At 41.3% G+C, this 14,968-nt stretch overlaps 2 protein-coding genes across 2 annotated transcripts in view; one reads left to right on the top strand and one right to left on the bottom strand.

The window, feature by feature from the left end:
* LOC132883773 (mitogen-activated protein kinase-binding protein 1-like) overlaps window positions 1-8,336 on the top strand; it is a 61,452-nt gene extending 53,116 nt beyond the window's left edge. Inside the window, exons 25-30 of the mRNA XM_060917771.1 lie at window positions 2,179-2,319; window positions 2,425-2,488; window positions 3,576-3,859; window positions 3,963-4,673; window positions 6,082-6,170; window positions 7,598-8,336. Of these exons, the coding sequence (XP_060773754.1) occupies window positions 2,179-2,319; window positions 2,425-2,488; window positions 3,576-3,859; window positions 3,963-4,673; window positions 6,082-6,170; window positions 7,598-7,825 (1,517 nt within the window). The 3' untranslated portion in view covers window positions 7,826-8,336. The remainder of the gene's footprint in view (window positions 1-2,178; window positions 2,320-2,424; window positions 2,489-3,575; window positions 3,860-3,962; window positions 4,674-6,081; window positions 6,171-7,597) is intronic.
* Window positions 8,337-8,342: 6 nt separating this feature from the next.
* Window positions 8,343-14,365, bottom strand: LOC132883772 (galectin-3). Its single transcript, XM_060917770.1, has 5 exons — window positions 14,311-14,365; window positions 11,723-12,214; window positions 11,408-11,496; window positions 11,067-11,238; window positions 8,343-10,893 (listed from the first exon to the last, which is right to left on the bottom strand). The coding sequence occupies exons 2-5, from the start codon at window positions 12,203-12,205 to the stop codon at window positions 10,735-10,737; spliced, it is 903 nt and encodes a 300-aa protein (XP_060773753.1). The 5' UTR covers window positions 12,206-12,214; window positions 14,311-14,365; the 3' UTR covers window positions 8,343-10,734.
* Between the last annotated feature and the right edge of the window lie 603 nt (window positions 14,366-14,968).

Below are 14,968 nucleotides of genomic sequence, written 5' to 3'. Positions count from 1 at the left end.
CTATCTGATGGCCAAAATAGAGCGGGTGCAAAGGCGGGCCACGCGTTGGATTTTAAGATCTCGTGTAGGTGAGATGTCCTACAAGGACAGGCTTTTTAAGCTTGATCTTCTACCATTAGCGTATGATAGGGAACTGAAAGACCTTGTATTTTTTTACAAATGTTTGTACGGACATACCAATCTAAATGTACATAACTTTGTATCATTTGTGTCACACGGCCATACAAGACAGAGCAACTCGCTAAATTTGAAGACTCCTTCCTGCAAAACGTCTACTTTTCAGGCTTCCTATTTTAATAGAATTGTCAAACTGTGGAACTCTACTTGTAACTATGCCCCTAAAATCTGTTTTTCTACTCCGACCTCTTTTCAAACCTACGTCAGGCAAACCTTGTTCCACCTTCTGGAAAACACTTTCGATGTTGATCGGCCGTGCACTTGGTCGTTTGTGAGATCGTGCCCTTGTCATCGTTAGAGTTTAATATCTGTATCATGTTAATTGTCCTTTTTTAGCTTACCTTAATTGTGTTTATTCATTTATACATAGTTTTAATTATTTGGGCGGTGCCTCGCATGGGTACTTTCGGGTCCCGTTCGTGCCGACCCCTTTGGGTGGCTTTATTTTTTGCTCATTTATTTTTGTATTTTTGTAATTTGATGTGAGAAGTCATGCCCAATAAAGCAATAAAAAAAAAAAGCATATGTTGCTCTAGAACCTGGATATACCTTTCAGCATTGATAATGTCTTTCCAGATGTGTAAGCTGCCCATGCCACACGCACTAATGCAACCCCATACCATCAGAGATGCAGGCTTCTGAACTGAGCGCTGATGACAACTTGGGTCGTCCTTCTCCTCTTTAGTCCGAATGATACGGCGTCCCTGATTTCCGTAAAGAACTTCAAATTTTGATTCGTCTGACCACAGAATAGTTTTCCACTTTGCCACAGTCCATTTTAAATGAGCCTTGGCCCAGAGAAGACGTCTGCGCTTCTGGATCATGTTTAGATACGGCTTCTTCTTTGAACTATAGAGTTTTAGCTGGCAACGGCGGATGGCACGGTGAATTGTGTTCACAGATAATGTTCTCTGGAAATATTCCTGAGCCCATTTTGTGATTTCCAATACAGAAGCATGCCTGTATGTGATGCAGTGCCATCTAAGGGCCCGAAGATCATGGGCACCCAGTATGGTTTTCCGGCCTTGACCCTTACGCACAGAGATTCTTCCAGATTCTCTGAATCTTTTGATGATATTATGCACTGTAGATGATATGTTCAAACTCTTTGCAATTTTACACTATCAAACTCCTTTCTGTTATTGCTCCACTATTTGTCGGCGCAGAATTAAGGGGATTGGTGATCCTCTTCCCATCTTTACTTCTGAGAGCTGCTGCCACTCCAAGATGCTCTTTTTATACCCAGTCATGTTAATGACCTATTGCCAATTGACCTAATGAGTTGCAATTTGGTCCTCCAGCTGTTCCTTTTTTGTACCTTTAACTTTTCCAGCCTCTTATTGCCCCTGTCCCAACTTTTTTGAGATGTGTTGCTGTCATGAAATTTCAAATGAGCCAATATTTGGCATTAAATTTCAAACTGTCTCACTTTCGACATTTGATATGTTGTCTGTTTCTACTGTGAATACAATATCAGTTTTTGAGATTTGTAAATTATTGCATTCCATTTTTATTTACAATTTGTACTTTGTCCCAACTTTTTTGGAATCGGGGTTGTACAAAATTTTCATAACATTTCTCATCAACTACAAATCACAACTACTTGATTTCATAAGTATCCTATTCCGATATCAGCGAGAGCAGGGGGGGGGATACATAACTGAGCAGTAGCTCACAGTTGATCTTTGTTTTCTGAACCTATCCATCCAAATGTCCTCCTCTTGCTCCAAAACTGCTCTTAAAACTCCTTTATAATGGAAGTTTAATTTTGTGTGCTTTTATATGTATATGCAAAAATCTTCAGTAATCTCACACACAACTGATCTCGTGTGTGTGTGTGTGTGTGAGAGAGAGAGAGAGAGAGAGAGAGATCGGTTTGGGGGGGAACAAGCATTCATTAAAAAAAGGCAGTGATCAGGATGTCCATCAAACTAGATGACTCAATCTCAGTAAGACCTGCTTCTAGTGCTGAGTATCATGTTTTTCCCCTCTTGCTCTTAGGCTCTGATGATCCTGAGCCACTCAGCACTGATGATGAGGATGAAGCAACAAGAGGAAGGCCATTTCATAAACCAGAGAGTCCTGAACAAGAGCGCTTCCTTGAGAAACCCTTTGAAACACTGGCTGACCCCAACAACACAGGTAGCGCTGATTTGATGGACTTAAAATCTGCACATGTAAAATCTGACATTTATAGTTTTGCCAGTTATTTTGAGTAACTTTTTTTTTTTTTGTCCATTTGAGCAGGTAATGAACCCAAACCCCAGAGTAGCATTTCAGCACGTTTCCTTACCCGAGGCTCCACCACCAGGTATGATTGACATGTTAACACAATGGGCTTATCCAGGGTTCAAATTATGAATTCATATTTGTAGGGGTCTCTCTCTAGTTAAAATAAATCAATAACTGTGCAGGAATGTGGTGAGGTAAGTAAGCAAATGAATAAATAGCCTCACAGGTGCACTTTCTGTGAGGTGAGAGGCTAGGTGGTTCATTAGGCTATCCTTTGGAAACTTTTTTTTTTTTTTTTTTTAAATCCCTCGCTGGCCTAAAGGCCCAAAGGGGATTATGTCATGGTGATGTCTGTCCATCCCAGGAGGGGCACGAACCTTCTGAAATTAACTCCTCCTCTCTCAATTTTTGGAGGAATTTCACGTAACATGACAGGATTGTCAGTAATATGCATATTGCGATTTCGTTCGATTCAGTCGCGTTTTATCTGAGTCATGGCATAGTTGCCAGTGGGGAATATTGTGCTCTCGGAGCACTCTTGTGTGGGTGGGCTTTTTTATTTAAATAAACCTATTGTTTTTGCTATATTCCAATAGCCTACACTTTAAACAGATGGAGAATGCATTCTACTAGTAGAAAGTAAGTCGTTCTCTTACCATCACACAGGCGAAATATATCGGTGGTCTCTTTTCATCAGGCTGTGGTCATGATCTTTTCCTTGAAAACTTAACCAACGAATGAAACCTAAGGTGAAGTGGTTCTTCTTTTGATAGGATTAAAGTGTGTGTGTATTAACATTTGCAAGCTCTCAAAAGGATGGTTTGCACACATAGTGGTGTGGTGATGCTGCATTCACAAGAATATGCACTTGGCTGTAATGCGTTCTTTTGGAAAATGTGTGTGTTTATTATTTTGGGCTATTTGTCTATCTTTAATGTAAATATTACTCAGTGTATTGACGGAAAATGAGCTTTATTTGTGATTTTTTAAAACTTTAGCATCATTTATATTTTAGAGACCCCCAAAGCAATATAATTTTACTGCTTTCATGGGAGCCAGTCCTCACTCTATGGAAGCTCAGCTCCCACGTAATTTGAACAATGGGCTTTATCTGATTTACCTTATTTTGCTCGCGTGTGATATTCAGTACATGTATTTGTTGTTAGGAGGCATTCCCAATTCCTCTTCAAGACTGACAAGAAGTCGGAAAATTGTGCTGTATTGAAACCCCTGGTGTCCACAGTGCATCCTTTGCAGAAGGACAACGGTCAGGCGATGAACTTGGCACAGAGAGCAGACACGTGCAGTTCAGAGCAGCTGTACTCGGTCCCCAAGAGGAGGAAAATTCACAGGGTGCAGAGTATGACCAGCCCAATAAGCATGTCCAGGGTGGGCAGCTGCGTAGAAAAGCCACTTCTAAAAGCCACATCAGCATTCAGCCTAACAAACAGTATGCTAATTCAGATGTTTTTTAAACTCACAAAGATTTGTCTTTTCTAACCCATAAATAAGCAAGTGTAAACATCCTTTTTTTTTTTTTTTTTTTTAAAAAGGTCGAAAGTGTGTAACAGCATCCCTTTTGAAGCAGGAGTCTCGACCTTCCACACCTGAGCTTCTGGCAGATAGGAATGATTCAGTATTACAGCACCCGTCCCCCACAGACTCCCCATCTCCCCAGCCGTGGGAAAGTCCAAACACTATCCAACGTCTCAAAGTTCGCTCGTACATGAGTCCCACCACCAGCTCCAGAGCCAAAGTCCGCCGTTCCATGTCCCTCAAAGAAGGTCTTCTTCTGAACCTGTCCAGTGGTCAGACATCTCCATGCCCAGGGTCCTCCCCTACCAGTCCATGTCGTGCCAGCACACCTATTTTGCCATCTCTATCTGCCCCACTCCATGGTCCAGCCGAGCCAAGATCGAGCCATGCTGGATGTTCTCCAAACCCAACTGCTAAAATCACCAAGGCCCGTGTCTCTGCAAGAATGAGTAACCCCCTGTCTGAGTATCCCAGCAGGTCCACAGCTACTCCCAGTACAGACTCCGCTGCAATCCCAAACACTTTTTCTAATACTGGAATTCAGCACAGAGATAAATGTTCTACAAAGAGTCCGATGGAACCTCCGAAGTCTGTGTTCCCCAGCCCTGTCTCTCAGTCTGTGTCTGTAAAAGACTCACTGGGCCCAAAAACTTCATCCCTCATACCACAGCCCCCCCTAGTGGCTGTCCAGGCTTACAGTGTGACGAGCAAGAGCCAGTCTGATCAAGGTTTGAGTTATCATCTTTGTTTTTCTGATCTCCGCACTGTTTAATGTCTTTCAAAATGTAACGTATGCACACTTGCTGATAGTAGGGTGAATCTGCTATTCTCTGCTCTTGTTTTATAAGATAAGTAATATGTAGTGTTATTCTATCCACGTTCACTGGATATGAGCAGTCGTGTGCTCTGATATCCTAGTAGTAGAGTAGCCAATCAGCTCATATCCTGTGAGTAGAGAAAAACAATGGCGGAGCACATCAAGTCAGATTACAAAGTCACTATCATCTATTTTAAAAGAAATAGATGAAGGAATATAATTCCCCCCACTCACCCCCTGGAAAAAAAAAAAAACAACTCAAGTTCCACATTCCCAGCCCAGTTGGTGGCGGTGATGCACCATTAAGTTGGTTTGCCAACTGTTTAAAAAAAAAACCTTGAAGAAGAAAATGGTGGAGTGTTACTGAGCCAACCAAGGATGAAGTAAAACTCTATTTGAAAACACAACCCCCCCCCCCCCCCAAAAAAAAAAAAAAGTAACAAAATATGGAATAAAAGTATTTGATGGTAAGAATGTTTTTTTTTTTTTCAATTTTATTTTAAATGATCAAATTTTCTTTTTTTTTTACTGTCATTTTTCCAGTTTGTTTACATTCTAAGCGGAAATGATTGCCAGCTGTTTTTGTATAAAGATTTTATTTATTGAATTTGCAAAAAATAAAAATGCTGTGTTTCTCAATCCAGTGAATGTGAATATAATAAACAGTTACTCTACTCGATCTTATCGTACATGGCTTATAGCCAACTTGGTGCTCCACGCCTTGTTGGCTATCGGTTCATGTATGACTCCGTTTCATGGAATAACTATTCAAGAGATTAAGTATTTAACAGAACATGCATGCCACACACAGTCATGGTGATTTCAACATCTGATTGGCAAGGAGTAATCATGAAGTTGGTCAGTGTTGTAAAAGTACAGATACCAACAATACCCTGAGAAAATCATAGTGACAGTTTCTCACAATATATAATCACGAGATCACCCCCAGCCCTCCCAGGGCAGCACAATATATCCTCATTGGAGCAGTTCACACTACCAGTACTAATGTGGCAGAATCAACAAATGATTGACAAGTTGCAATTAATCCATTTTATTTTTTATTTGACAGGTTTCAAAAAGGCATTTTTTGGATATATTGTGCATTTTCATGAATCAAAGCCAGCAGTTAATTTGTGTTAATGATGGCAGCTGATCTTGAATATTGACTTGTAACCCTACCAGCCATATTACAACCAATACTGTCCATATTGCAGCTGTAAACTGGATTATTATGGGGGTCAATCTTGAACCCCCCCCCCCCCCCCCCCCCCCCCCCTTGTATCCCTGTGGTTTTAGTTTTTCTGTTTGCTCTTCTCCAGTAGAGCCCTTGATGAATCTGGAGACTTGCAGACAGGCTGCTGCTGAGCTATACAAGAGTGTGAAGAAGGCCACTCAACTCTACACGATGGTGAGTGCAGTGAAGTATGTGTACACTGCCTTGCAAAAGTATTCATGGAACTAAAATGGACTTTTGGAGGGTTAGCACTATTTTTGGTTTACACAACATGCCTATAACTTTTTTTTTTTTTTTTTTGGTGACCTAAGATGAAAAAACAGAAATCTGGAATGTGCATAAATATTCACCCCCTTTTGTATGAAACCCTTAAATAAGAGCTACCTGTGTGCAATCAGTGTCACATGATGTCTGTATACAGTAAATCAGCCTGTTCTGGAAGGACCCTGACTCTGCAACACTCCTAAGCAAGCAACATGAAACCAAGGAGCCTCCAAACAGGTCAGAGACAAAGTTGTAGAGAAGTATAGATCAGGGTTGGGTTATAAAAATATCCCAAACTTTGAATATCCCAGGGGGCACCATTAAATCCATTACAGCAAAATGGAAAGAATATGGCACCACTACAAACCTGACAAGAGACGTCCGCCCACCAAAACTCTCAGACCGGGCAAGGAGGGCATTAATCAGAGATGCAACAAAGACACCAATGATGACACTGAAGGTGCTGCAAAGATCCACAGTGGAGATAGGAATATCTGTCCATAGGACCACTTTAAGCCGTACACTCCACAGAGCGGGCTTTATGGAAGAGTGGCCAGAAAAAAAGCCATTACTTAAACACGTTTGGAGTTTGCCCAACAGCATGTGGCAGACTCCTCAAACACATGGAAGAAGATTCTCTGGTCAAATGAGTCAGCCAGAGGTTTGAGACTGGGATGAAGGTTCACGTTCCAGCAGGACGACAACCCTAAACATACTGCGAAAGCTGCACTGGAGTGGTTTAAAGGGAAACATTTAAATGTCTTGGAATTGCTGAGTCAAAGCCCAGATCTCAATCCAATTGAGAATCTGTGGCACAACTTGAATATTGCTGTACACCAATGTGACCCATCTAACTTGAAGGAGTTGGAGCAGTTTTGCCTTGAGGAATGGGCAAAAATCCCAGTGGCTAGATGTGCTAAGCTAATAGAGACATACCCCAAGAGACTTGCAGCTGTAATTGTAGTAAAAGATGGCTCTATGAAGTATTGACTTGGGGGGTGAATACTTATGCACACTCCAGATTTCTATTCATCTTATTATTTGTGTCACCAAAAAAAAGCGTGCCTTTTAAAGTGGTCGGCATGTTGTGTAAATCAAATGGTGCTTAACCCCCCAAATCCATTTTAATTCTAGCTTGTAATGCAACAAAACAGGACAAACACCCAAGGTGTGTGTGTGTGTGTGTGTGTTTGTTTATTTTTATATATAAAATATTAGTGTATATATAAGTATCTGTTATAGAGTGAGCGAGAGAGACCCATTTACATCACCACTGTTCAGTGTATCATTTTCATATTTGTGTCTGTGTGGGTGTCTGAATGCGTGTGCTGGACTAGGTGAGTTCCTGTGTAGGAAATGTGGGTTCGGAGCAGCAGGATATGGAGCGTGTGCTGATGGAGGCGTTGTTCATGGCACGCTCTGAGCTACAGGCTGTTCCAGGACTCGCTCCTTCATCAGGGCCGACTGTACTTGGTGACGGTGAAGAGAAGACCCTGGCTCTGCTGGAGCAGTTCTCTCAGCTTCTTTTGCAGTCTGTAGAGAAAAGACTCGAGCACAAAATCTAGTCTCAAAACCGAGAAGACTAAATATCCTGACCTCATTAATATACTGAAGATGGGGAATTATTACGCACTGGAAATCCAACCACAAATTCGACCATGTTGCACACATTTGAACCGTCAACATGTTCTACCAAGAATTCAGATTATGTCCATTCTTTGCTTTCTGAGCACTGCCCTGAGAATGAGCAACCAAGTTTTATAGTTTTTTGATTTAAGATGTTTATGTACATGTATACAGTAATTTAATGTACATGTATTTGTTTTATTAAAATACCTGCTGGACTTGTATTTTTTTTTTTAATTTTAATAAGTTTTTAAACATCGTACATGTTCTACCGTAGATTCAAAGGGGACAACGCTGTGAGCACAAAATGAGACTTTAAGTGGGTTTTTTTTGTTTTTTTTTAACTAGAGGGTGAGTTTCTATGTTTATTGATGTTCTGGTTGTGACTTTTGTACCACAGGTTCTATTTCACATGCTGTTGCTTATGTTCTTAAAATAAAATGGTGGTTAAATACATATTTTTGCTGATTTTAATAAACAATTAGCCAACTGTAGTCATTTTGCATCAGTTTGTGACATTACTGAATAATCATCAAATAACACAATTTCCTATAGCTTTTCTCTCAAATACAAACAAGACTTTACATCACTCTGTACTACATTTAAGGAAAAAGGTTTGTGTGTCTGAGAGATGCAAAACAACCCTTCAGCAAGAGCGTTTGTTAAATTAGAAATGGCATGCATCTGTGTACATGCACATACAAACATTCTGTGGAAGGAAAGACTTGCATAGCTTCCAAAGTGAAATACTTGCATTGCAGTATAAATTGACTAGTGTTAATAGTCGGCTGTTAAAGTGAGAAATTCACTTTGTGATAGAAGCATGAAATTTGGCACACTAGCTCAAGTTGATTATATACATCTCATTATCTGTAGCCGCTTTATCCTTCTACAGGGTCGCAGGCAAGCTGGAGCCTATCCCAGCTGACTACGGGCGAAAGGCGGGGTACACCCTGGACAAGTCGCCAGGTCATCACAGGGCTGACACATAGACACAGACAACCATTCACACCTACGGTCAATTTAGAGTCACCAGTTAACCTAACCTGCATGTCTTTGGACTGTGGGGGAAACCGGAGCACCCGGAGGAAACCCATGGGGACACGGGGAGAACATGCAAACTCCACACAGAAAGGCCCTCGCTGGCCCCGGGGCTCGAACCCAGGACCTTCTTGCTGTGAGGCGACAGCGCTAACCACTACACCACCGTGCCGCCTATATATATATATATATATATATATATAAAATAATTCTAGATATGGGGACGTTTTCCAATTTGGCTTCTAAACCCTGGACACAGCAGGGCACTGCACTGGTTCTTCTGTCTGTTGTTGACAAAACACAGACCCCAGTCCTCACTCTCATTACTTTCATTATAGAGCTTTCAACAATAGACTTCATAGTATCTGGGGAATCATTTAAATATTCTGGGTTAATACAAGCATAAACAAAATATATGATACAAAGATATACACTACCGTTCAAAAGTTTGGGGTTACTTTGAAATGTCCTTATTTTTGAAAGAAAAGCACTGTTCTTTTCAATGAAGATCACTTTAAACTAATCAGAAATCCACTCTATACATTGCTAATGTGGTAAATGACTATTCTAGCTGCAAATGTCTGGTTTTTGGTGCAATATCTCCATAGGTGTATAGAGGCCCATTTCCAGCAACTCTCACTCCAGTGTTCTAATGGTACAATGTGTTTGCTCATTGCCTCAGAAGGCTAATGGATGGTTAGAAAACCCTTGTACAATCATGTTAGCACAGCTGAAAACAGTTGAGCTCTTTAGAGAAGCTATAAAACTGACCTTCCTTTGAGCAGATTGAGTTTGTGGGGTCGATTAAATGCTCAAAATGGCCAGAAAAATGTCTTGACTGACTATATTTTCTATTCATTTTACAACTTATGGTGGGAAATAAAAGTGTGACTTTTCATGGAAAACACAAAATTGTTTGGGTGACCCCAAACTTTTGAACGGTAGTGTAGTTCAGGGTTTTAAAGACAAAACCTTACAGTTCTTCTCAAAACAGTGTTTATAACAATCTAAAATCAATATTCTGAATTTGACTGCTACATTAATTTGTTTTACCTGCCTGAATGCAACTATTTAATCATAAACACTATTTCTATGAATAAATGTATGCATTCATTAATTCAGTAAGCAAAATACTTACTTGGAAATTTCAGTCACTGTAGAGAAGCAACTTTCCACAATGTCTGTCTACACATGGGTGTCGCCATCTTGAAAACCATGAATAGAGTGGGCACCAGTGTTTATAAGCAATCTTAATACCACAGAAATATTGACTCCAGTGTGCAATGGTGTAAATTTTGCCCGGTATTGACTACCAACTACCAAAATAGCTTCTCCATTTACTCCTTTTAGTACCGTAATAGCATTTCAATTTCAAAATGCCTTTCAGCATTGTATATATTTTCTCTCAGTCACGTGACATGTTTGAAAAACAAAGTCCTCCATTTGTGAGGTAGACATTCAATCAATGTGTCATTTGTTGTAAGCAATCTTATAAAAATACCTTGAAACAAAAGAAAATTCGTTTAGCCTCGTTTTCGTGTTGGGTCGATTTTGCACATGCGTGTTCCAGGGTTTAGAAGCTGAATTTGAAATGCCCCCATGTCTAGAATTATATTCTACATCAACTTGAGCTAGTGTGCCAAATTTCAGGCTTCTATCACAAAACGAGCAATTACCGTACATGTTTTTTTTGTTGTTGCTTAACAGCCGGACTATAAGGGACAGCAGAATTAACGTTGGAGTTTGAGCATTATACACATGCAGTCTTGATAGGGTAGGGCAGAGATAGCAGTTATGTAGCCGTGTCTCAGGGAAGAGTGTCCACGTTGACAGATGTAAGACTGACATCATGCAGGATGTTGATCCGATCGATCTGGTTCACCTCTCTGATGCGGTGCTTGAACTCAAATGCAGGTGTGTTATTGACCACCACTTTGAACTCGTTGCTTGTACAGAGGATCTTCATCTATAGAGGAAGAGGAGATCCTGTAAATATATGCGGAGCTCAAGTCTGCATTCATCATAATGAATTTGTTTCATATTTCCAGAATGCTCAAGGGTTAATCACTTTTGCATAATGTGTATTGACCTTTTGGCAGCTTTTAAAATTTGTTCTCTCCTGATTGCATTGTCTCTTACCTCAAAGTTTTGTCCTGCCACAAAGGGAAATGGTGCCAGAAGAGTTCTCTCCTCTTGTCCCCACTGTTCCCCCAGCTTGTGGTTGCGAACAAGGACCTGCTTCCCTCCTTCATTGAAGCGTGGGTTGATATGCAGGGCGATGTCATTACCACGCAGGAAATTAACAGTAAACCTGGAATTCAAAAACCAAAATAAAGCTGGAGTGATGAAAGGTGCTAACTGCTACTGCAAATCTGAACAAACTCATTAGATATTTGTGTCTATTATTTAAAACCATAGAAGTTGCCATATTTATTTAAACATAGTGTTTAAAATGGCTGGACCTTAGAATGTCCACTCACATTTTTGCATCAGGCTTCACTTGTCCCCTTATTGTAAGCATCAGCTTATCATAGATGCCTCGGGGAAAATTCATGTTGAAAGGCACTGACTAAGGCCAAAATAAATTGAAACAGTTTAGGGTTGCGTTCTGTTTAACAGCACATTCAAACAACATTTGATCACTTGATAGTTTGAATATCTTGAATCGCTTGACAGGAATCTTCACTGTTGTCGATCAATCGTGAATATAAGGAGTGAGGTGCATTATGTTGTGTTGAAAATTATAGACCAAGGTTAAAATAGCAAGTATCTACAGCCAAAGTCCAGTAACTTACCACAGGCCCTGTGGGTGGGACAAGTGGCCATAAATGCTGCTGAGTTCCAGAGGGACCCTGATTAGGCCATCCTGGCTGCCCAGGGTTTCCATGCCATGATGGGGGAATGGGTTTGGGAAGCTGTGAAGGCCAGCTTGGTGGGATTGGTTGGCTAGGTGGCATGGGTTGGCTTGGTGAGATAGGTTGACTTGGTGGCACTGGTTGGCTTGGTGAGATGGGTTGGCTTGGTGGCATTGGTTGGCTTGGCTGGGTAGGTCCCATTGGTGGAGGACTTGGCCAAACTGACTGGGTGGGTGGTACTGGCTGGTAAGCTGGCCAGTTCTGTACAGTAGGTTGCATCCCAGGCCAGTTAGCCTGGTTGGGCTGATAGGGCCAGCAAGGTTGGTATGGTTGACTGGGCCACACTGGGGCCCCCATTTGCGGTGCATTCTGGCAAGGCTCTATACTGTTGCCCTGTGGTCCAGATGATGGGCAGTTCATCATATCTGGAAGCTACGGATCAGGAATAAGCATTGGAGATAAGTTGTTGGGTTTGCATATAGTGAAGTAAACATAAGCACATGGATAAGCTGTGGCATACTGAGACATCTATACATGCAGTGCAAGCTGTGAGATTCAGTACAATTCAGCCTTAGAACATGCTCATATTGGTCCTTGTATCCGTTTCAGGTTTAATATAACATTCCAGGTGCTACAGAATAATATACTGTCTGCATATCCTAATCGATCCATCCATCCATTATCTGTAGCCACTTATCCTGTTCTACAGGGTTGCAGGCAAGCTGGCCTATCCCAGCTGACTATGGGCGAGAGGCGGGGTACACCCTGGACAAGTTGCCAGGTTATCGCAGGGCTGACACAGAGATAAACAACCATTCACACTCACATTCACACCTACGGTCAATTTAGAGCCACCAATTAGCCTAACCTGCATGTCTTTGGGGGAAACCAGAGTGCCCAGAGGAAATCCACGCAGACACAGGGAGGCCCTCGCTGGCCGCTGGGCTCGAACCCAGGACCTTCTTGCTGTGAGGCGACAGTGCTAACCACTACGCCACCGTGCCGCCCCATATCATATTATAATCCTGCACTGGAGGACATTTATAACACCAGCGTTCTCAGGAGGGCCACATTATCAAGGACACTACCCATCCACAACATGAACCAGGGGAAGCTGTGGCCTAAAGGTTAGAGAAGGAGCTTTGGGACTAAAAGGTTGCTGGTTTGATTCCCTGGACCAGCAGAAATGGCTGAAGTGCCCTTGAGCAAGGCACCTAACCCCCACTTGCTCCCTGGGTACTGTAGTATAGCTGCTCTGTGTGTGCATGTATTCACTGCTTCAGATAGGTTAAACGCAGAGGAGGAATTTCATTGTGCTTGAGTGTACATGTGACAAAAATAAAGGCTTCTTTTTTTTTCCCATGCTGCTGCCACCAGGGAGACACTACAGGAGCACTGCAGCCAAAACACCTAAGCTCATCTCATTATCTCTAGCCGCTTTATCCTGTTCTACAGGGTCGCAGGCAAGCTGGAGCCTATCCCAGCTGACTACGGGCGAAAGGCGGGGTACACCCTGGACAAGTCGCCAGGTCATCACAGGGCTGACACATAGACACACAACCATTCACACTCACATTCACACCTACGGTCAATTTAGAGTCACCAGTTAACCTAACCTGCATGTCTTTGGACTGTGGGGGAAACCGGAGCACCCAGAGGAAACCCACGTGGACAACATGCAAACTCTGCACAGAAAGGCCCTCACCGGCCACGGGGCTCGAACCCGGACCTTTGTGCTGTAAGGCAACAGCGCTAACCACTACACCACCATGCCGCCCCACACCTAAGCTGAAAGACAGTTTTTTCCCCTCATGCCATCATGCTCATGAACAAAACCCAGCCACTGCCCCCCCCCCCATAGAATTTGCACTGAACTACCTATTTATATGCACTGACACTTTTTTTTAAAACTATTTATGTCCTTGTTTTTAATTACTTGATCGCTCTTTATTTTAATAACTATTATTTAATTTTAATTACTTTCTTTTGCTTTTTAATGTCTTTACTCATTTAGGTAATGTTTCTGGAGGACTCACAGAATAAGAATTTCATTGTACTGTGTGACACTGTTTCAAATACATAGGACAATAAAACTGATTTGAACTGAATGTCAAACAGATCGAATGCTTTCATTTCTAATGAATCATGCAGTAACAAACGGGATCGATGTGCATTTTAATTAAATAATTAATAAAGATATTCAAATGGTTTAAATGGGTGTTTTTTTTTAAGCACAAAAATGTGCAGTTGCCACCCAAACTTTGATTATATGATCAAGTAATTTTTTCCCCTGTAATTTCTTGCAATACAGACATACTAAACGTCCGAGATCCAGTATATAAATGAATGTAAGGCATTGTGTATTTACAGTTAGTTATACTGTAGATAGTATATTGCGGCAAAAGAAAATGTCAAATACCACAATGAATAATTGAATAAAAAGACACAGAGCTTAGTTAAAATGACGGGTTATCTCACATACACTTGCAGAAAAATTAAAAAAAAAAATAAAGAGAGCATTAACATACCTGTTAAAGTGCAACGCAGACTGGGATACACAAATGGGAAAGACTTCAGGAAGCATGTGAAAGAAACCTGGCATATCTACATACACGTAGTATGTATATATATGCTTCATGCACTGGCCGCGCCCTCTTTCCTAGTTTGCCAAACTTTGGGAAAAACCACACCCAGTGAAGGAAAGTCACATTCCACCTCATTATTGCTAAACAAGGCTTTTATTTATTTATTCATTTATTTGAAACAGATTTGGCAGACCCATTTGGTGATGCACTGGAGTACTTGAGTATGTGATACTGCATTATTGTAAGCAGTCATGAGACTCACGCTAACTGCTCAAAACTCACTTGACGAGTCAGGGGTGCAATAATGCAATAACAGCGGCACAGCTGAGCTGTTGTTCAACACTGGCCATCTATAAAGCCTTATTGTTTATGCTGGGAAGGGTTAGAAACTTAGAGGAGACAAATCTTACAATGCTATAACGCTAAAAGTAAGGCAGTTTGTTGGTTGAATTAAGCTTCTTCTCTCACATAGCAGTTGAGGTCAGTGTTCAGGTCAAGTCACAACCAATACAATTTTAGTCATATGAATTAGCAAAGCAAAATCTTTACACACCTCTCCTAGCGACACTGTTATAGATAATTATCTATAAATATTAACATT

This window comes from Neoarius graeffei, chromosome 3 (genome assembly GCF_027579695.1).
Source record: "Neoarius graeffei isolate fNeoGra1 chromosome 3, fNeoGra1.pri, whole genome shotgun sequence".
NCBI classification, from domain to species: domain Eukaryota; kingdom Metazoa; phylum Chordata; class Actinopteri; order Siluriformes; family Ariidae; genus Neoarius; species Neoarius graeffei.
The sequence above is the reverse complement of the archived record's forward strand: the minus strand, read 5'-3'. Positions and strand labels throughout refer to the sequence as shown.